We start from the raw sequence: 23,511 nt of genomic DNA on the forward strand, positions 1-23,511 counted from the left end.
GTCTACCGCTCTGATTAAATTTAGAGGCAATGAAGGAAAGGCTTTAGGTAAAATGCACATGGTTTAGCAGAAATTGCTATGAAAACCCTGTCACTTCTAGTGTCTAGTAGTACTTCTGGCTGTTATCAGAAGTGAATCTCATGTGCTAATGTTTTTTTTGTGCAATCAGATGAGCAACAGGCATGGCTCCAGTATAAACAATCAGGAGGCTTCAGAGATCCAGCGGCCCTCAGAACAAACCAACAACATTGTATATCACTAATCCACCTCTGCCTCAAAGGGAAAACAAACCCTAAAGTTCCTAGTTTTATTTTGCTCATTGATCACAATTGACTTTGAAATTAATATTCTGCCTGTTCCACTCTCTCCTAAATATTTTACAATGTTATCAGACAAAGCTGCAGTAATGAATGGGGGGGTGTGCTTGCTGAGCTGGGCAAGTTTATGTGAACCAGAAACGGTATCATAACGCTCTTTGCCTGTCTTCCTCGTCAGTACAATCACAGCCTCAGTACCTCAGACTGTTGCTCCAGAAAGTCTTTCTTGGTTCGCTTGAGTCCTTGGGCCTGTTTCACCAAATTTGCGACATGCCACCTGCAATTTGTAACAAGAGATAATTTCCTCTCACGTTAATTTCATCTCGCTGATGCTGGCTTCTTGCTCTGATAAGAAAACCATCACAGCTTAAGCATGCGAGTGAACTCTGGTCGACACATCCTCACAGCCCTCTAGGCATTTAGGGATTGAGGTCGATTTGTGGACCAACCAGTAAAACGGTGTTTGTAGCACTACAGCTGATAAAGAGGCTGACCAGGGGCTTGTGTGTGTGTGTGTGTGTGTGTGTCGGGGGTTGTCGAATGGATGTTAGCTGGAGGTTGACTGAAAGTTAATGAGGGAAGGGAGACGAGTCGAAGCTGTGCAGATGAAGTGCCACTCTTTGAGGGGGATTTCCAAGCAGATTTACCCACATAGTCGCCAAAGGTCAAGTCATTAACCCTTTAATGATAATTCTTAGAAGTTCTGCCTCAAGGCATCAATACTTTGCCAAACAGTCATGCACTCCCAATAAACAATCTTACTACTGTGGATAACAGTATCCATGTGTCACATGTAAACAAATCAGGATGTTTGAACCATATATGAAAAGTTCATCTTATTATTAAAAGGTAGTAAATGATGCATTTTAATGCCCACATATACATATGTGTGAAGCCTTGATTGTAAACATTGAAAAGGTCACAGGGTTCATACTGTACAACATAAAATTAATGGTAATGTGCATTCTCTGCTGATTATCACATTAATTCAAACACAAACCTCCTTGTCCCAAGCAGCAACATGAGCATGACTTGGCTCTGTAGTCTCCAGGGAATTGGTGCGAGCCATTGTAACATACTCAAACTCTTATGGGCGTGATTGAAAGCGTGAGGTTTCGGGGTGTGAGAACCACGTGAGAGAAGTTGTTGGGAGGACAAAAAGAGAAAGAGAGAGTCAGAGAAAAAGGGAGACAATGTCTCTTGTTTCTTGCTCTCAGACGCCAGCTGCTGTAGCTTTCATTATTCAAATGCTGCAGCAATGACACTGAATTAATACAGCCACTGGTAAACACTGCTACATGAGGGCCTGTGCCGTAAACATCAGCTTGGCTTGTGCTGCCAACACAAATAAGCGAGTTAAATGATCTGCTGTGAGGGAAATAGGGAAGAGAGATTTGAGGAGATAATAAGCACATTAAATACACTATCAGCAATTACTGCATGGCTACTTACAAGCCAGAGACTGAGCATGATAAAACAAACTACTCGAAATCAACTGCAATCTGAATTTCAAATGTTTCACCATGTGGAGCTCTGATAAAATAACTTAACAAAATCTGACTTTCACATCTATTTATTGTAGGAGTTTGTATTTTTTTCATCAAAAGATGAATCACTGTTCAACGTCAAATTGAACTTTCTCAATGCTTGCAGTGTTGCCTGTTAACTTAATTTCCTTTCTGATTAATAGCCGCCTTTTCCTTGCTCATGTTCTTCTGCAGAAGCTGCACTCATCCATATGTGAACAACTCCAACGACAAGCTGATCCCTGTGAGTGGAGTTTGCAGAGGTCACTACCAAGCAGACGACCCCGGGGTCACAGAGGGTGGAGGAGCGGCTGTAGGCACTGTGGGTATTTCTGTCTTGTTCCCTACGATTTCTAATGTTCCTGTCTAGATGGTGCGTGAGAGCAGGGGATTGCAAACTTCCCTTCCCCCACCCCGCTGCACTCCCCCTGGGGAAAATGTTGTAGCTACGCTAGGCTGGAGTGGGTAAGACGATGTCCAGACTCTCACCCGCTCTAACTCATAAAAACAACCATCATGAGAGGCGATTGTTTGCAACGAAACATCACTGTAACAACATAGACATACGGGTTCCTAGAAGATTTTTCTCGGGCTGTACTAGGAAATTCACTGCCAAGTTTAATTGCCATGAGCCTGAAAGACAAAAAGAAAGATAGGGATAAAGAGAGACAGAGAGACAGATTTAAAGAGGCAGAGTGAGACTGATTGCCCGCTCTCTCGCTGTATATTTGCGATAAGTTCAAGAGTTCAAGATTGTATCTGGATAGTTTGTCTTGAGTTGCTAACCACTCGACGCCACTCTGCCAACCAGTGCTGGTTTGGGGTGACTGACCATGATACGTAGATCATAAAACCTCGGCAGTATGGGGCAGTTCAGCCTGAGTTCATGGAGGTAGTCTGAGAGAAAAAGAGAGAGAAAAAATGAGGCAAAATTTAGCCAGCAGCAGTGCACCAAACTCCACAGAGCTCTGTTTTTAGAAATTAAAATAACAAGCCAAAAACGACATGGTACTTTATATTAACTACATCAGGAGACGAGAAGACTCCACTTTTTTCATCGCCCGCTAATGAATCAGAAGATTTACCGGTCCACAATATATTTGTTGTCTGCACCTCCCCATCTAAACATCCTAAAGTAAAGAAAACAAAAGTTCCCATTGGACCAATAATGAATAAATAGCTCCCATGTGACCACAGGCCAAGTCCCATTTTGCTCCATCCTCTGTTTGTTTTCCCCACCATTGTAATTACCCCTCCCCCCTAAAAAGGCCAAACTACCCAGCGGTAAAAGAAACCCAACAAACCCCGGGACCCTGACTCAGACCCATAAAAACATGACACAAGAGAATAGAGGAAGGGGGGTTGAAGGATAGTAGCTTATAGGGGCAAACATGGCAGGGCTGCATGAGGGGAAAGCTTTGGGTATTGTGCGTGTGTGTGTGTGTGTGTGTGTGTGTGTGTGTGTGTGTGTGCAATGGAATAGTGCCTTTACCCTGACCCTGGCCCCCTGCCAGCAACAGTCACAGCCTAATTACTGAAATCTGTGTGCCAGCTAAAGGCATTGTAGGAGTCAGTATTGTCTGGGGACCCCTGAGAGCAGTCACCATTCATCCCTGGGTGCCCTCTATTTACTGAGGTGGAACAGCCTTTACAAGAAATCTGTTTTTCGAGGGAGCAACGTGTTTGAATGACTCGCCTGAGACCGGCCGAGCTAAATGATACAGTGTGACACTGTGTCACTGTATTAAATAAGCCAACCAGCCTAAATGAGACCGACTGTGGCTCCACATTGTCATCGTCGGACACAAAGTTGCTGTAGCTACATACTTACCAAATGATTTGCTAAAAGTAAGAGCTTAGGATTAATGCTGTTATATTGAGTCATTGCTTATTTTATTCCCCAGGCCAATTCCACTTAGACCTTGATTTTTCCATTGCACCACCTTTGCATTCATTACAAACTCTCTGATGCATGATCACAAACACTCACAATGTCCACTGTTGCATGTATTTTTCACCTTTACCAGTGGAGCTGATGTCATTTTTCCCGGCATGAAATCCCTCCGCTGGTAGAGAATGGCTCCCATGTTAGAGCCCAGCAGGGAGGGACGAGCTACGGCTTAGATTCCCCAGCCCCGTCTTTATCGCACCCATGACTGGATTTATTAAGCCTAATGCTGTTAATCTGCTTGATTTTCGGTGTAAACCCATTAGATAACAACAGGGGAGAGATGATAGAGAACTCTCCCTGATTTCTGTGCGTTTATCAGACAGGCTGTGATCTTGTCAAATGCTGTCATAGGTCAGGGTGTGCCAAAACAATGGTGTTAGGCCTCTTGTTATCACTGAAGCTGGAGACGAGGAGTTATTTACATCTGTGTTATCTGCTTTGAGCCAGATCGCGCTTGCTGGCTGTTTTCCCCAGGAAACCTTGAAAACAGTATCAGGAGGCATTCTCATCAGCACAACAACCTGGGTTTATAAAATCCAGTGAGATAGGAGGGGACTCCCGGTTTGCAGACATCCCTACACTGCAATTGTGACAAGCTGGCAGCTCCATGCATGTCAAACCCAAATGATCAGCCATGTTATAATGCTCAATAAGATGTAATAACATAGTATGCTGGTGGCTTTCGGAGTGGTCAGGCTACAGTTGAGGGTCCCTGCCTGCTTTTGCCCGGCGTGGTGAATTTCAGCGGCTGCGCTCTGTCTGCTGCAACCACAGGGCTCACCACCGTCTCTCTCCGGCGTCGTAGCTGTTCGGTAGGCAGGGCCCATCCTCACCACACCTCGTCACACCACAACACAGCGCACAGCCACAGTCACAGTCACATGAAAACCCTCACAACCCCTCACAATTCTGCAGAGCTGCTGGTTCCGTCTGCCTGTTGCCACCGAGCAGAGAGGCACACTGTGCATGCCACAAAAGTAAGCCACGGCGATACTTTCACATGCTCATCGTAGGAGTTTCACATCATCTTCAGTGGAGGATTCTGCAGTTGCTGAAATGTTTTGGTGTGTGTGTTGTGTCAGGTTTGGGGAGTAGATCAAGTACAAAAGCTATTTTCTCTGAATAAGAAGGTCACTGTTGGAAAACACAAGTATCTGTAATAGGTGGAGACATAAATGTTACATGTTCAACTCAACCACATCGCATATAGTTAGCATGCGATGGTTCACAGCTCTACATGGAGCACAAAATGAAATACCAAGGAATTAAGGTCAGCCCTTGAGGCCATCATAATATTTGTAGGTGAACTACTGTACAACAAACAGCATTAGAATAGAAGCGGTGAGCTATTTTTATCACCACTGCTAGAGTTTCAATCAGTTTAGCTGTTGGGCTGGACTTGAAAATGATGCACACTACCGCACATTATGCCATTACTTTGTTTTCCAGCCCACCCTCATCTCTGTCTGAATTTGAAATTCATTCAACTGTCTTGGAAGAGAATTATTTATGAGCAAATCTGTTCATTGGAATGGCTTGTCTTGTTTTTGCTTTACTGCGCTCCCCTGATGCAGTACTGCTGGGACCGCCTGTCAGAATCACCAGTTTTTAAGAGCGATTGTGCCAAAACACCAGATCGGAAAGTTAGCTGTTTTTGAAAACAGGAATATAATTACAGCTACATTACAGATATTATAATAATCCCTGCACAAAGTATCCACTGTCCCATTTCCCCAAAGTTATTAGCGAGATTCCATGTATCTGCTGTCTTGTTTATCTTAAACAGGGTTTTCATGTCCTCCCATGGTAGGATAGAGGTGACCGCAGGTTAATGATGAGCAGCCAGAAACGAGTGTGTTTGGTTCTCTGAGCTTCAGTCCCAGGTGGTTCCCTCTTTGAGAAGTACGGGTTCAAAAGTTTACCCACAGTCCTCTGGGCAATCGCATTAGCCAATCAGTGTGCAGGGATAGTGACAGTTGGCTGGAGGTGGCCGGTGCTGAGACGGCAGTCTATGAAGAGACGAGGGGAACTGGTTGGTCAACGTCTGGACTGTCCTCTCTGAGGGACTATTAACGAGGGAGGGAAAAAGAGAGAGAAAGATAGAAATAGACAGAGAAAGTAATTTAATAGCCACATTGGAGTAAGTCTTGGTTTTGCTTACAACTAATGGCTATTGGGATAAATAATGTGCAGCTAGATTTAATCTCTGTAAGGGGTCTCCCAAGGACTCAAAACATTTGGTAACAATAAAATCTAAAGAATAATGCTCTTAAAGTTTTGTAGTGATCACAAAGATTTGGGTTGGACTGGGAGGAGAGGAGAGGAGCCAATCTACAACTTTGTTTATTGCCATCCAAACTTGGCTCCACAAGCTGGCCCTGCAGCTCAGGCAATTGTTTGAGAGTAGCTGGCAGCCTGCCAAACCTGGAGTAAATCACCACTGTCAGTCAGCAACAAAAGCCAGCAAAAGAGGGAGGGGGAGGAGGGCAAGGAGCGCACGTATGTAAGGATGGAGGGGTTGAGAAGTTTTGTGTGTATGTTTATGTGATAGACATACAGATAGCGAGGGAGCGCAGGAAAACGGGCAATAAGCGAGGCAAAAGACGTGAGGGAGAGCCAGGGAAGTGGGGGATGGGAGGTAAGGGGGGGGGGAGTCAGAGAGAGAAAGAAAAGGAGAAAGAGAGGGAGGGAGTGCCTGGTGCTCTGTTGTGAAACATGAGCTCGGAAAAACTGCTCTGAGTTTAACACTCTACCCAATGTTTTTGCAGTTGTTACTGTTTGTCCATTGCGTGAGAGGACACACGCACCGAAACCTACACACACACACACACACACACACACACACAATTGTCCCAGAGCCCCACCCCTAGTGCACTAGTTGTTTTTCTTCCTTGGCTTCATCCCTCTCCCCACACTCCTGTTATCAAGGTGAGGTGTGCTAACAAGACGGGCTGCCTGTCTGACGTCTCTGGCGCCCTGCCAACCTGCTGAGTAAAAAAAAACACAAAATAAAACGCACTCACTGAACTGGCCCGGTTCTGTAGCTTGGAGGCTTTATCCAGCCCTTTATGCGTGCTGCCTGCCTGCGAAGACAGTGCATCTGGAAACTGGGCATGAGGCGAGCTCTTCTCTCATTACTGCACACCACAGGCCGTGCCAGCGCAGAGGGCTCCTCGTGTGTCCTCAGGAAACCACAGTGACTGCTTATTTTTATCTAGCTACAGGAACCTTTTCCCTGCCAATTAGTTCCCAACAATGACCCCGCTTGTTTATGTACTGTCTATTGAGTGACATTCCCCATCATAGTTAGGCCAGGCTTGTGTCTTTCTCAGCTACATTCCAAGTGCAGGGATTTTTACACGTGTGGAGAAACAGCTGCCCACTGCGTGCAGGCTTACAGGGTGTATCTTTTAATTGGATCCAAATGGTGGTGGTGGTGGTGGATAAGCACTGTATGAAGATTTTGAAAAAGTGATAAAGTTTGAAAATGTCGAGAGGAGAACAATAGCCAGCAGGAGACAGAGAGGACAAGTTCAGCAGGTTCATGTGCTGTGCTCCGAGGATTTAAATCCCTCCCCTTGACCACAGGATACTGCTAGTGTTTGTGAGTCAGAGATTTCAGTTCTATGCGTGTGTGTGTGTGTGTGTGTGTGTGTGTGTGTGTGTGTGTGTGTGTGTGTGTGTGTGTGTGTGTGTCACAGCTGTGACGCCGGGAGTGTGTGCTGCTCAACAAAGCACTGCGCTCTGCTGGGTTGCTCTTGGTAAACAAAGGGAACTCACAGTGATTGCCCAACCTCTCCTTTAACAGAGAAAGTAAAGAGCCGGTCGAGCACAGCAGATTAAAGGAGAAGTTAGAAGGGGAGCATAAGAAGGGAGTTTTAAATATAACAAAAATGGACTAGTTGCAATAGCAGAAACCACGACTGTTTATGATTACTGATTACCAGATACCAAGTGTTAACAGATCAATATCTGCATGCTCTCCTCCAGCTGTGACAGGGTGGCTGAGCAGAGCACAGCAGGCGGGAGGAGGTGGGTAGGGGGTTGGGTGGGGGTCTTTGCCAAGGGAGGTCAGCTGTGTTCAGTCACAGCAAAGAGAGGGGGTTGGGGAAGGTTGCTGAGTTGCTGCGCCCACAGCATGCCCAGCTGAACCCCGATCAGCCCTTCTCCTGCACAGTGACATGCAACACTGTTGGCTTAGCTGCTTATTCCCATGACAACTGCCTGCCTGAGCACCAGATGTGTGCAAAGAGGGGGAAAAGGAGAATGGAAAGTGTTCAAACATATCTATGGCTGAGGCCGTGAAGTTCCTTCACCTTGACCGAGACTAGTAGGAGTGAAGTTTGGTGTCAAATGTTCTCTACTCGTGTGTTTAAAGATTTATAACGTTTCCTAAATGCCCTGTAAAGTCACTGAGGCCGGCAGGCATTTGACATGAAGCTGATGCATTGAAGTGCACCAAGGTATCTGCAAAGGCATTTTTTCAAGAAAAAAAAGAAAAATGACATTGCATTTTCACAAATGCTTATGACAGTTCCATTTCATTTAAAGTAGAGTTGAGTGTTTTGGTGCAGTATTGAAAGAGGGGGGTTAGGTGTGTGTTAGGGGTGGGGCCTGTTGGGGAAGTATGGGTGGGTGGTTTAACTTTGTGATAGACCTTGCAGCTCAAACATGTGTGCAAAGAACATAACCACCATCAAACCAACAAGACCAAAATGTCTACAGCCACGCTAGCAGTTCTGTTAGGCTGTGCTTGGACATAGCTTTGAGCTAACACTAAGTGCTAACATCAGCATGCTAACATGCTTGCAGTGACAATGCTTTTGACATTGCTTTAACGTGATTAACTAAGACCATGTTCACTGCCTTAGTTTAGCATGTTAGCATGCTAACATTTGCTAATGAGTCTCAAACACAAATGAAGTTGAATGGGGTGTTTTTAAAAACAAATTCAAACTTGATGATGATAGCATTAGATGGAAGGTGAGAGGACCACCAAAGTTATTATAATTTATCCTGGGGGGGACATGAATATCTCTACCAAATTTCAATGTAATACATCCAATTTTTGTGGAGATATTTTACTAAAAAACAAAATTGTTTGTGGTGCTAGAGGAAAAGTCACCTAAGTCAGTAGGACTTACTACGGGGAACCATGAATGTACAAAAAGTCATTATTTCAAATGTTGTGTCTCTCTTATTTTAGACAGGAATAAGTACATCACTGACATAGTTGATCTGATCTGTACAGCCCTTTCTATTTTGCTGCTTGCACATTAAGATTCACAAACCCATGAATGTAATTTTAGACTTTAATTTCTCTAAATTCATACCTACATTAAATTATAGCTCAATAAAAGGGTGAGTTCATAGGTGATAATTTAGTAATTGCCTGTGTGTGCTGGGGTGAGGAGCCACTTGAAGAGCTCTCAGGGCTAGGGGGAGAATCTGCAGCTGGTTGTGCGGAGCAGGTGCTGAGGTGCCTGTCAACGCTAATTTGCTGTTATTCTCTCTCACGCAAGCTACTTTATTCATTTGGTGACACAACGCACCACTTTAGGTTTGAGTAAGAGGGACACATTGAAACCGCTGTCAAATTTGTTGCACTGAAACTCCTGTTCAGTCTGCCAGGCAAGAAGGAGTTAACGATGTAGGCTGCGGTGTTTTGATTGGCTTTTGCAGACATAAACAAGAGCCGTACTTGTGCGCGACCCCTGGGCCTGACCCCAGAGATAGACGCGTCTCTAATGGGTGTCTCTTTCAGCAGGCGGCTAGGCCAAGGGAACAGAGGAGCCATTGTTTGGGCCAGGGAAAGCCAATGCTCTCCCCATTAAACTCCTGAGCCTAGAGGAGTGGACTGTAGGAGCCATGAAGCCGAGGTAAACAGCAAAGGAGACAGGGGGACATCCTTGGAACACTGCTGCCTTAGAGTTAAAATTTAAGATAATATCTCATGTATGTCTCTAGTCATATGATCTTTATAAGTTTTGACAGTTGTATAAATAGCCCTGTTAATTAGCTCCTATTAAGGGCTGAAGTTCCTATACTTAAAACACCTAAAACACAGGATTAAGAGGGGAGTACTGAACAGTTGTGTACACTAAACCAACTGTGACTGGGGTTAGGGTAAGCTGTTGTTCTGTTTCAACCACATCCTCTGACTCACGTCACTTGCACATGTGTTTGTGATGGGGGGCCGCAGACAAGGGAGTTTTTTTTCTGCTGCAAGTGGCCAAACAGGTGAGTCAGGTGTCAGTGAAGCCTGAAACCGTACTTGGCCAGGGTGACAATGGAAGTGCCACGCGTCAGCCCTGAGGGAGGTAATTATGAGTTGTCTGGTTCTGTCGAATGAAAGAGCAACAATATTGGGTGTGATTCTAAGCACACTGTTGGAAAAGTTAAAAACATTTATTATGGACAGATAAAACAACATCTTCCATATAAACGAAAACACAAACTTTAAAACCCTGCAAGAAGAACGCATGTTTGCGCTCCACACAAGACCAGAAATATAAATATGAAAGTGCCTCAAGGGCCTCCAAGCTGCGTGTAACTAATCTGCAGGCACCGCAGCATTGGCCTTACCTTCCAGGAAGTGACAGTAATGCTGTGTGAGGTAACTCCTCTCATTTGCTGTACACATTGGCTTATTCAGTTGTCATGCTACACTTGCTTGTATGTGTGTGTGTGTGTATAGAGTGCAGACAACCGTTATTAGAGAGGGGTGGAAGCCCCGTTGTTCCCACTAAATTAATGACCTAACAGCAGGAGGGACTTGATGGGCAAGGTCTTTGCCAAACGCCTGGCCAGCTTCAAATGCCTGGCTAGCCACTTGGCTAATCCGTCAGCGGCTTACTTTCACAATAGAACTTCTTAAAATAAAAGCACGGCTTAAAAGAGTGGGAACAGAGCAACCGAGGTAATTAATTCTTCTTCTGTAGCCTTTTTTTGTCCGAGGGCAGGGGCACAAACTTCTAGTTGAAGAGAAAAAAAGCAGTTTCAGGTGTGATAGGTTTACAACAAGTCCAGTCTATTACTAGACTCATGTTTTCTTTGCAAGAAAAAAAATTCTGTAGCTTTTATTCCACCTGATATTCCTATTATGCTGTCAGTGGAGTTATATTTTTCTTAGTTCTCATATGGTTCCTCACGTTTTTCTTCATAAAAAAAAATTGGAAGTTTGGGTACAATGGTAGTGTGTGTTCCTGTGAAGCCTACTCAGAGGCTGTATGTAATATTATCATACAAACAAACACGATTCAACTCGACACCTTCAATAAAATTTTATTGAAAAAAAAGTACCAATAAACAAGAAATCCAGAAAAAAAGATTTGTAGAGCAAAGCTCCGTATGTACAGCATATTGCACTACATAACAAATTGTCTTTACTTCCATATTATATCAACAACCAAAAATATATATAAACACAAAAATGAGTGCACAGTAGAGTCTCGAAAACACACAGTCAATGTTTACAAAAATGCTACATTTTCGCTGGGTCTCATTTAATGGTATACAGAGAGTGTGTGATAATCAAGACTTTGTTGAAACTGAGCAGTTAAAGGCATATTCCAGGGTTTTAGAAATACATGTACAATTAATCTGTTCTGCAAAGATGGGCAAATATTTCATAGCTCTAAGCTCATGAGCCGAATTAACCACAACCATTTGTTTTGTTTATAAACTGCGATGAGATGTGCAAGGAATGTTGCAAGTTCATTTTCTATTAAAAAATGCCCTTCACAAGGATCTTGCTCATATTAAAAATTATTTTACAAGCATGAACTGTCCTTATAAAAGCAGACCCCTTTTTCTTAAGAAAATACATTTTAAAAAGTTAAGAAAGACCATGAAGAAGAAATGTTATCGTAAAAAAAAAAAAAAAAAACTAAATCAAAACCTTCCTCGAAAAACTTCAAATGTATATAAAGTGGACTACAAAATTCAAGACACTGACGGTTTCCATAGAATACATGTCCCGCTCTAGGGATTCTCCACACTCACATATTATGTAATGAGTGCAGATTGGGAACCTCATCCTAACAAAACTACACAGGGCACCATGGTGGCTTGTTTCCCTTTCCAATAAATCAAACAGGCCATCAATAGCCTACTTGGTCAATGCACAGATATACGCCTGACACATGGCAAGATTAGCCAAAGACAACAATTCAGAGTATATACTATACATTAACACACACACAACAGATAAGGGACCCATGGGATCTACAGAAACAAAGTACTTTCCAGTGCATATTGATTACAACACAATGATCAAGATTAAAGAACTGAAAACATAAATGAACATCCTGTGGTTTGAGAAGAATTTGGAGGCAACCCTTTTCTCTCTGCTTTGAAGCATTTCTAATGTCATGTGTGTTATTAGCAATGGGTGGGATGGGTGATGACTCACTAATTAAAAAGGAAAGGTCACATCCTGTTGAAAAGTTGAACTGCATCAAAACTACTTCTCTTCTAAACCACCTATTGTTAATCTACCCGTGATAACGGGTGAATCGGGTGGTGGAACAAAGTCTGAATTGGTCGGGCCCATCCATGGAAAATCACAACCTTTTAAGTGAAATGCTCCACACAAAATCTACTTTTGGAGAAAAAAAACACATGCAAGCTAGAAAATGCGAGGCTTGTCGTTTCTTTCTTCATGAAGAGTAGCAGCCGTGGTCATCATGAATTCATGTTAAAATGTATTCCCATAGTAACATGTTTTCAAAGGGGAATATGACAGAAATGTGTAATAAGTGTAATCAACTTCTCTGCTCTGACCGAAGCGGTGAATCTTCGTGAAGAGACCAAAACAAGTAAAAAGAAAATAAGAAGTAATTGCACACAGATGTGTATACAGTAGAAATGGGTACAAAAATAAATAAAAAAAAAAAAGTTAAAAAATAAATTACAAAGAAAAATGAACCAATGAACAATACCCATGTGATAAAGGAGCAGCACAAAGAGGACGCCAAGAGCCAGTAGTGAGACGGGGCGCTACAGGGACTGGCTCAGCGTTCAGGATCCGCAGGAAACTACAACCACATTCAGTGCACCTCACGCCTACTACTACATGCTCAGTAGCCCCCGTCACCACCACAGCCAGCAAGTCAACCTCAGACTCCTCAGTTAAACTGTACCTTTATGTGTGTGCTGAGAAATTGGCCGAGAGTAATTTTGAACTGAAATGAAAATAAGAGAATTGACAATACCTCGGGAGGTTTCATCATAAATAAATGGGTGAAAACACTGTTCTTCTTCTAACCATGTTACAGATTCTCAAGGTTACCAGTAGCCCACAAAGTCCCATCCCTGAGACATCTTTACGAACATGAAAGGAAACCCTAATTATGCAGTGATAAACTTGATACACTGTAAGGAGCATGTAATTACAGACCCCTGATATGTACTGCTCCTTGGGTCCAAAAGTTGGCCTTGGTTCAGCGATGGAAAATATAACAAACAACATCTTCAACAGTGTCTTTAAACATATTCATATTTCAACAATAATTACAGTCATATTCACTTTTGTCTTTTTGTCGTTTGTCTGCTGAGTCAGTGGTGGTTCTATGTACTAAAAATGTTCCAAATCTGGATCTGAGCACCAAAGACAACACAAGATCACCCAACAGGATATAAAATGACTTAAAACCCCATAAAAAGTAGCCTGAGAAGATCTGTTTCACAGATTGATTATGCAGTATTGTTTGGTGTTCAAAACATACGGGCTGTGAAAAACAAACCAGGACAGAAACCTTTCAACTGAGGCACGTCACTATATTGTAACTACTATAGCCTGAAACACTGGTACATGTCATTCTCAGAACCCGTATGCAATCCAGGTTCCAGACTGCGTTCGGTTAGGTATCAACTCAATTATTTGTCTTGGACATGATAATGAATACATCTGAAATGTTGTGACGAGAGAAAATGAATCATAACTGAAAACCTTCATACAAGACAGAGGTTGGTTACAATCTGAACTCTTGAAGGGTGTGCGCCTAGTGCAAAAACAGTGGATCCACAGTTCCACCTCAAGGGCATGGAGGTCTGAAAACAATTACATGAAACAAACATATCTAAAACACAGGGATATCTTGAATTTGAGAATGAATTTGGGAACAAATTTACACGTTAAAGAAAGAGTATCTGGTGCTCTCACTAACATTTTAATTGAAATCATTACGGTAGACTTGGCCGAATGGTTTTGCTAGGTATAGAACACGTTGCTCTGTATCACAATGTGTTTTACTCTAATGTCATAATTAATGTACGTGTGCTAGACCTCCAAAAGGCATGCAAAAGTCAGCACAATATAACTTTCATCTAAATGTCTTTTCATGCGTCTTTTAAAGTTTCTTTTCTTCCCTTCTTTGGTGTGCTACATCTCAGACAATATCCAGCCACCCAGTCCCACCCAACTGTGTTAAGTAGGTAAACAGTTTCTTGATTCTAAAATATTGATTCAGTTTACTCATTCCACTGCTGATTACACATTTCCTGGTTCTTTGTTAATGCTCTTTTGCTTGCTTCTGCTTTTGCCAATTAACAATTTTTTTTTCCTACAGCTAACTGCGTCATTGTTTTCAGTGTATTTTTTTTTTAGCAATCACACTCCTAATATTCATATAAACATCAACCACTGCTTGCTTGTAGTCTGACTGAATGCTGTTGTACACAGGCCAGGCTTGTTTGACCTGATGTTCAGTAGTGCTAACTCCACCCTGATACTTTCTGAACCATCATGCTGTTCTAATTGTTTGACATGTAGCACATGACTTAAGAAAGGCTAACCTTAAAACATCTATGCATCTTGAAAAAGTCATTTAAATCACTAGTTAAGGTGTGCAGACTTTGCTTTGATTCTGAGGGATCGTGTTCAAACTTAAAACCAAGAAAATGGAGGAGTAAGAAAACAAAAATAGGAAGCAAAATAAAGATAATAAGAAAAGATAAATGTTCCATTGAGGTGAGGTGCAAAATGCTTTGTTCTGAGAAGTTGCCTCTTTGGAAATTAGTAAATCAACGTGTCTGGTCGCCTGGGAAACTTCAAAAAAGAAAACCTCACACCACATTTCCTTTCATTTCCTAACCATCTCATCATGCCTGTCAAAATTGCTCAATACTCAATCTGGCAGAAGACATTGAATAAGGCATTCCCAGGTTGTGTGGAGGTCATTAAAAGATGGATACATGTTGAAGTGCAAAAAATTGAACAAGAAAAATGTACTGTACAAAACTACTACACCACACGTATACCAAAATATGAACATTGTCCTGTAGCGGAATCTCGGAGCATCATGGCATCTTCTTGGAAAGAAAAAACACACGACCTTGTATAAAAGTTGGTTGTCTCCGTCCCGCGGTGACCTTTAGTCTCCTTCTCCCCCCCGCCCCCAAAAACAGACCCGTGTTAGATTTGACAGTGCCATTAGCAGTCCAGTTCCTCAGAGAGATGAAGGAAGACCCCCCTCACCTCCGTCCTGCTCCACCTCCTCGAGCAATGAGCCCCCTGTCAAACAGAAGGCTGAGCAGAGCTGTGGCCAGGCGCCACCACAGCGGCCCCTGGTTCCTTTGGTTTCGATGATACTGAAACAACAAATACAGACGAAACATACACAAATTAGTGCACCCGTATGAAACTAGTGAAATAGTCGCTAGTTTGTGTTTTCAGTGTGAGCTTTAGTTTGTGTTGGCTGTGATGTGTCCGGATTGACAGTGAGCACGGTGAAAAAGGTCAACTGAGGAGAAGGTAAGACAAAACCAGACACCGAAACGACTTTGATATTTTCACAACAGTCTGCTTCTGTCCCCAACAATACTTAGCAGAGAGGCTTCCCTTTGTGTGCGGGATCCCTACATGATCTGGGCTTCCCAACAGACATTCCAAGCCATAAACACATTCATCACACGGTCACACTTTTTCTAATCTATCTGGCAGAGACCAGCAGCCAGTGGCTCAGGAGGAGACTCTCTCAGGTTTGCGAGCCAATTGGATTGTGTGCGATTAGGAGGGATAATGCTATCTCTGCCATTGAGAAAGCTGAGATAAGATAATTGCACCAAATGGGATTAGGGAGCTCTTGATGAGAGGCAGGGAGCCTCTGGAAAACACGTATCTGCACGAGAGAGGTACAGTAGTCCAACGGCTCATCTGCAGACGAAAGGCAGACTCCACCACGCCTGATAATGCGGTGGGTATTATCAGTTCCTTAGGGTTGTAAACTGAGGGATACTTGAGATTACTTTTAAATGACAATGCACCACAGTGTACTACCTTTTATTGGCAACATTCTGCCATTGTTTACGCCAATATATCTAAAGGCAGAGATTAGATATGCCATATTTACATGACTGTCAAAGTGGTGTCCAAACATTGACCTAGTTACCAGCCAAGAACTGTCATTGTGATAAGCCTGAGTTCTCTATACTCTTATCAATTTGTGGTGAACATTGCAGGGTGTTGCATAAGCTTTGCCAGCTTCCAACCTGTGTGTGTGTGTGTGTGTGTGTGTGTGTGTGTGTGTGTGTGTGTGTGTGTGTGTGTGTGTGTGTCTTGCTTAGTGCTTGCTTTTCCTTCAAAAGAAAAAAAGAAAAAAAACAACTGTTCTGTTCTGTTGTATGACATATCTAAATAATAGCATGATGTCTGCTTCATATAAACATAGACAATATTTATACACAGCACACAGTAGATGAGCTGGCAGCCAGCATGGCTCAACTTGGTAAACACTGACATGCCTCAAGTCATTAAGTTAAATTGAAAACTAAATGACTTAATTCTTCTTATAATAATAATAATAATAATATATTATTATTATTATTATGACTACACTCAGTTACAACTCTGGGATCAAAGAAGAGGACGGCAAAATGACTATGTATGTGCAATTAGTATGTTGCATGTCAATACGTGTAATACTTAATGGTGCTTAGAGTTTCAACATCAGATAGTAAAAGCTGCAGGAGTAAAATGAGTCAGCTGAGGGATTTATCAAGCTGAAAAGCGTGTGTATTTACTACAAGCTACATGAGGAGCAATTCATCTTTATAAACAGAAACAGAATGTTCCTGCGAAGGTGACCTTTTGCCCTCCACTTTGTCAAGCTGAGAGAGTGACACCGAGACAAACAGACAGAAAGAGAGAATGACAAAAAAGAGGTGTGCACAGGCCTGTCGCAACATAGTCATGAGTCACGCCACCAACTGTCAAAATCAGACTCTGCTCTAAATTTAGCCAGCGACAGAGCGGCAGAGTTTAGCCAGATGCTCGGTGTCGTCACTCTGACTCTAGCCTGATGTGCTTTATCTGTGTCCCATGTGGCCTGTCAGCCCAGCCAGCTGCTCAGAAGCTCTGCCTTATCACTCGAACAAACAGGCCAGCCTCAACAGCAAAAAAGTGATATTAGATAATAAAGAGTAGCAGAAATGGACTTCGCTACAAACAAAAATCATCACAAAGCCATGACTGAAAAGTAAATATCCAAAGCCAGCTTTGTGTGTTTTTATTTCCAGTGCAGCTCCACTCCTCTCCCTCTACAAGTGCTGAAAGGAGAGAGTGCTGTGCCCTCACTGGAAGAGTGAAGAGATAAAGCCATAAACACTGCGTGCGTGCGTGCATGCAGACACACACATACACACACACACACAGGCGATATTCAACCCTGCTTTCAACACCTCCTATCGAAAGCACAAGGAGTCGTCTCTCTTAAAAAAACATGGGGATGAAACCTAACTCTGCTCCTTGCCCTGTGCAGGCTGGAGCCGTCTTCCTGCCATTGTGACTGTCATTATTGCCTTGTCTCAAATAGCGGGCCGGCCAATGTCAGCCATCCTCTGGGGGACCTCAGCGTCCCCTCCGGCCCTCTCTGACTGAGGAGCAATTTATCTGTCAGCATCCACCAGCACTCCTTCGCTACCTAATCCCTCCTTTCGCCAGGGGCCAGGGGCCCCCATGGAGCACACTCACAGCCACATTGCTCCCAAATCCATCAAGATGATGGCAGTCAAAGGCACTTGGATGGCTCGGGGACAAGTGTCTGCACTGAATAACTGCAATCGCCTGCTGACAGGCGCGGACAGGACTGAGAAGTGACAAACAGTACCGTTATTATGGAGCGAGAGTTTTTGTACTGACTGTCACAACCGTGTGATAGTGAGAAGTGAGAGACAGCAAAAAGCAGAAAAACAAGTATGGGTGTATTCATGCATGAGCCTGTACACAACACACGTACGCACAATATGATTAATTGCACAACAAGAGCCAGAAATAGCAATTACAGAAGCTGCAGTGGAATCACACATCCAAATCCACACATAAGTGTTTGAGTTGTATCCCAAACACGTCGCTCTGCAACAGACTCTGATCACACACAAACATTTTTTGTACTCTACTTGAATGACATGTGCCAACAGTAGTCAAACTCATCTCTTTGCAAGTTAGCATCAGACATTCCCATACTCTTCATGATGCAGGCAAAAGCATTATTCTCATAATTGCTCATTCACTATCACCGCATCAGTGCATCTGTGTCCTGGCACTTTCAGCTTCAGGATGTGACTTCACGTGGCCGTTCTCACTCTGACTGTCCTCTCCGCCGTTTACTCAACCAGCAAAAGGAGGCACAAGCCACTTCCTCATCCCCTGACCCAGGCCTGCCTCCGTTGTGCGTCAGTAGATCTTAGCCGCACACACACACACACACACACATCACAGCAACCCTTCTGTCTGTCTGTCTGGCTGCATGTGTGTGTTTGCCAGTGTCACAATACATGAGTCATGCTGAGCTGCAGAGGTATAAATAACTTTAACTTGATAAGCGCATGAGAAAATCAGTAACTGTCTCGCACTTCAGTGCATAAAGTGAAAAAAATGATATTATGTGCAGGGCGTGACCCAGGTTTTAAGACAAGTCAAGATGTTTCTTACTTGATCATTTGAAATTCTTCCAAACCTCCTTCCCTCATATACATGCTTAAACCATCATTATAGAGCCCACCCTCTTCTTTCTATGGCTGCATAGACCTCTTATTTGGGTCTCCTGTGGCCGAGGGAAGGGGCAGACTGGAGACTCCCTGGAACCACAACTGTCCCCCTCTGGGCTCACGCGCTGAGCTTCGGGTTACAACATGTTTACCTACCACCGCCACTTCTGCTTTTTTCCCCTGGACGTATCAGTATGTGTGGATGTGTGTGTGTTTAAATGTGCATTTATGAATAAATACATGTGTTAGACTGTTCGTGCTTTTGCAACAAGAGACTCGCACTCTGCAAAAAAATTTCCTGGGGGGCTTATGTATATTTTTGATGCAACAGCAAATGAGGCGACAGTGTGTCACGGTTGTACAACACCCCCGCATAGACGCAGCATTTTGCAGCACGCAAACTCAGTGGACAGTGTCATGCTGACCACAGTGTCCTGCGTTGTTTGAGGCCAGGCATCCTTCATGCCACTTTCCTCCACAGCACACTGAGGAAACAGGAGACAAGAGAGAAAGAGAAATAAACAGGAAGAGGAGGCAGGGGGAGGGCTAAGGGTTGGGGAGGTGGGGGAAGGGCGGTCCTGGTTCAGCAATGTCTTTGGCTTAAAGGGTGGGGGGTTGAAACGCTGGGCTCTGTGAGTTCTGTATGTGCACAGCCTCTCCAAAACAAATATGTTGCAAACACAATAAAAGAGAACAAACTTTTTCCACCATAAATCTTTGTCAGATTAACATGGGATCCAAATAATAATAAAAGAAGTACGTGGATGGTGTTGTTACCATGTGGACAGGACTTTTTTTCTGCTTTGACAAAAAACAACAACAACACAACTCTGTCTGACACACACACACTAATGAAGACACAAACACACAAACTTCTTGTTTGATGGTAGTAGAGTTATGTCCAATCTGCAGCATTGCACTCATAAAGTCATAGGATATGGACTAACGGTATGGCTGATTAAAAATGAAATATATAGATTTATGTGCCTGGTGGCAGTCACAGGTAAGAATCAGTAAGACAAATCTGAAAACTGTTAGAAGACTATGTATAACACTTCTGTATCAGAACTGCAAACATGCAACACTTCATGAGAGGCACTAAGGCAAGATTCTGTTATGGAGTAGGATATTATTGGCTAGATGCATTTGGTTACTGCCATCAAACTAGAGGCCAAGGTGCCTGAACAGTAAGCAGGATGCATATTTCCTTCTCACCAGTTGTAGGTGTTCCCGGTGAAACTGGTCTCCTATCAGCTGGAGTTTCTGGCCAATGCAGGCCTCCACACTGCGGGCCACAGGCTGCTGCCGGGGTGGCTGCATCCCGTTTTGCTCCTCTTCGCTTTCTTGTTGTCTTGCCTCCTGATCCGCAACAAGCTCAAAGTGTGCCGGGAAGTGCAATCGAAAACCTGCGTTGCCTGTTGAATGTCAAGGCTGAGACTTATTATTTTGCTCAACTCAAGCGTTCTGTATAAATGTAATAAGAGCAATGACACCTGACAAGGTGTTTTTTTTCCTGTGTCTATTATGTCTGATGATGCAACAGGTACAAAGAGCAGCCAAGTACTGCTGAACGTGTCTTCGACCAGCCAGAATGCTTGGCTTTAACAGAAAACTACACAGTGACACAGATTTAAGGGTCACTTAGTTGTCGCAGAGCTACTTTGGAATGATTAGTTGTATATGATGCCAATGTAACTTTGCTATCACTTATAATCAGTTCCCTATACAGTTGCTGCTTACGCAGGTAAGCCCTTCTGTCATGTCCTTTCAGTCACAATGCCAGTCTGCCGCCTTTTGAATAGCAAAGCAGCTGGGTACACTCCATACAGACCATAAAAGCCACTGTGATCACGACTATCAGGCGCCAGGGGTGAGATCAGCACAGCAACATTGTAAGCCATTTCTCACAGCAAGTCTCACATTATAGTTTCATGCTTCAGTTTTATAACACTGGTTATCACGCACAAGGCAATGTTCCTTTTTCTCTTTTGAAATACGGTATGTCATCAGCCTCACCGTAGAAGAGTTGTCTGGGCTCCTCTGCGACTCCACAGGGCAGCATGCCGTTGTACGGTGCCAGGGCAGGGCCAGGAGTCTGTGTGCCCCGGTCTTCACACTTTACCTCCCGGAAAGTGGTGCGCCAGCAGAGGGGGTCTGGCTCAAACACATCGTCCTCCTCATCGTCCATACGGGGGCACTATAAGATGAGCAGCCTTCAACGGCACATAGAAAGAAAGGTTACTGCTACAGCTGAATTTACAACATTTGTCTTCCAGTGAGTATATGAGTCAAAGGCATCCCAAGTGTCCTTTCCTAATGATGGTACCTTGGACAAGTCTGCATTAGGCCTGATGAGATGATGTCACACACACTCATTATACATTCATTCCTCCAAAGCATTCATTATGATTATAGACAACCTGTTTGGTTTATAAAGAGTGCCCTCAAATCAATAAAAACACACTGGACAAGTTGGGGAAGAGAAAATTTGTGAACGGTCTGCCTTCATTTGTGGCAAAGAGCTCAGTGCTTATTTAGACAAATGGCTCTGTTCATCTCAGTGATGAAACCACACAATTCACTGTGGTTAGGAGACTCGGTTGAGCTACATTTACATAAATAGGAGTTTGGCTGACTAGGTTAAATGGGAATCTCTCTTGTCTGTGCTAAGCAGCCCTGTGGATAGGAGCCTGGCTTCTTACGTAACTGTATCATTATAACTAATGTATAATACTAATCTCAAGTACTTTTACAGCAAAAAATTATAGGTATCTGTACTCCGTGCACATATAAATATTTGAACTGTACACAGTATGTAAACTTGATGACAAGAATAATAAAATTGCATTGTTACAAACACAGTGTGGCAAAAATCTCAGGGAGCACTCTCCAGTGTCAGTAATACACTACACTTTAACCCTGAAGCATATACTGGGTCAAAGAGTTATCAAAATATGGGTGCAATTCAAGTTGCCTCACCAGCTAACCCCCAAGTCACCATCCAGTTGTAATACAGGGTTAGACTACTACCACACTTCCAAATTAGGGTCCACAGCAAAAAGGGTAATGACAGTCTTTGAGGAAAATCCTAAGCCACTCTCCCTACCCTGGTCTGTCAGCTTGCCAGCTTCCCTGAGAGTGAGTTTTCATTTCTTCACCCAACATAAGCTGATTGGCCTGTCTCTAGCATGCCCAGATCTCACAATATACTGCATGCGCGTTCACAATAAACCACTGGTGTGTAAAACCACTTAATGCTTTGTTTTGACAAACAAAGAGTAAGAACATGGAAGGCTCAGAAAAAAAAAAAAAAAATAGGCTCAACTTCCATACACCCAGAGGGCTGCTCTCAGTGGTGCTCTACTGTCTTGGTAGTGAGCTGTGTGTTTGTGTCAGACAGTGGCTCCCCCTGCTGCAAAGAAAATCACCCTAACAAAAGGGAAGGAGAGAGAGAGATGAGGTTGGCAGCGGTGAGGGTGGAGAGGCAGCTCTGTTGTTGACACAGTTTCAATCCAATGGCATCACAACAGCTTCACATCACACCATTTACCCCTTTATATAACGTTATGCACATCAGCACCGAACTAGCACATGGCCTCATCAAGTTCAATTCGGCGGCAGAGTCTCGCCACAATTTTAAACATCGTCAAGAAAACAAAATCTAGTTAATAATCCACAGGCTAAGCATGTGTGTAAGGAAAAGCCTGACCTCAAACTAAATTGTGTCAGAAAGAGTTATGCAGTGATATAAAAGAAAGTAAAAAACAAACACACATTTGGAAAATAAATATCAACAGTACACACGTCTTAAATATGTTATTATGCGTTGGTTAATTATTTTAATCTAAAAAGAAAACGGCTGTCACTACATTTCAGTGAAACACGACACACGCCGCGCAGTCTGAAGTCCATTCACCGACTGAGCTCTCGAAACCGGGAAAGCCGGTATAATTTAAATGTCTGCCGTATGAATGCCACTTGCCGAGTTACACTAAATACAGTTATATTTGGACTGAATTGGCGTTTCGGCAGAGTAATGTACACGCCACATGTCGAAACAAATTCACTGAAGCTGTTCCAACGACAACAGAGGCACGTTGTTTGTTGCTTCTTCCTAAGGACGCGGGTGTTACTTTAAGTTAAAGCCCGTGCCGACTAGCTGGTGGTGAGCACAAGGACACTTAAATTTATTTTAAGGCACTTACCACAGAGATAGGCTTCGTTGTAACGGCTGTCTTGTACTCAGAATAAAAAAAGAACAGCGAGTTCGATATCCTGGAAAGTCAAGCGAGTTTAGTCCGTATCACCTCCACGACTACTTCCATTCTGCAAGGAAAAGCGCAACAAGCTCATTTCATTTCGCCGACGTCAGCTCCAAACTGACTCCGCCTGCCCGGGCGTGGTGCTGAAAGTTAGTAAATAAACTCTCCTTAAAGACGCGAGTGTTTCAGTCGTCCAACTGTGTGCACCTCAGCACAGGCAGAGCATACTGTCCCTTTAAGGATACTTTACGTTCAGATGCTGTAGCCAATCGTGGAGTTTGTTTTCATCCCGCCTTCGACGTCGCGTATTCAGACACGTGGACGGGAAATTCCCCTTAGCACGAGACCGCTTTCACGCAACTGCTGCGCTCATCTGGCCAGAAACCTGTGAACTGCTGTCACCAGGAAGCTTTACATGCACAGTGACATTAAAGAGAAAATACATAGTTCATATCTAACTGCCGGGT

The 23,511-nt window shown here is 43.4% G+C and overlaps 1 protein-coding gene across 2 annotated transcripts; it reads right to left on the reverse strand.

The window, feature by feature from the left end:
* Positions 1-11,062: 11,062 nt before the first annotated feature.
* LOC119910361 (bcl-2-modifying factor-like) lies at positions 11,063-23,259 on the reverse strand. 2 transcript variants are annotated; one of them, XM_038728936.1, is made up of 4 exons: positions 22,988-23,252; positions 20,799-20,995; positions 19,998-20,197; positions 11,063-15,386 (listed from the first exon to the last, which is right to left on the reverse strand). In XM_038728936.1, the coding sequence occupies exons 2-4, from the start codon at positions 20,968-20,970 to the stop codon at positions 15,270-15,272; spliced, it is 489 nt and encodes a 162-aa protein (XP_038584864.1). In that variant the 5' UTR covers positions 20,971-20,995; positions 22,988-23,252; the 3' UTR covers positions 11,063-15,269. The 2 variants fall into 2 exon arrangements, with proteins under 2 accessions (XP_038584864.1, XP_038584863.1); XM_038728935.1 differs by lacking the exon at positions 11,063-15,386 and adding an exon at positions 15,394-19,267 and having other exon boundaries at positions 22,988-23,259.
* Between the last annotated feature and the right edge of the window lie 252 nt (positions 23,260-23,511).

This window comes from Micropterus salmoides, unplaced genomic scaffold (genome assembly GCF_014851395.1).
Source record: "Micropterus salmoides isolate LMB-PRFRI ecotype aquatic unplaced genomic scaffold, ASM1485139v1 Ms_hic_scaffold_19, whole genome shotgun sequence".
Taxonomy (NCBI): domain Eukaryota; kingdom Metazoa; phylum Chordata; class Actinopteri; order Centrarchiformes; family Centrarchidae; genus Micropterus; species Micropterus salmoides.

Coding starts and splice junctions, on each gene's coding strand:
- LOC119910361 (XM_038728935.1), bottom strand. CDS start 20,970: ATGGACGATGAGGAGGACGATGTGTTTGAGCCAGACCCCCTCTGCTGG. Junction 20,198..20,798: donor GCCCAGACAACTCTTCTACG/GTGAGGCTGATG, acceptor GACATTCAACAG/GCAACGCAGGTTTTCGATTG. Junction 19,268..19,997: donor ACCGGGAACACCTACAACTG/GTGAGAAGGAAA, acceptor CTGTTTCCTCAG/TGTGCTGTGGAGGAAAGTGG.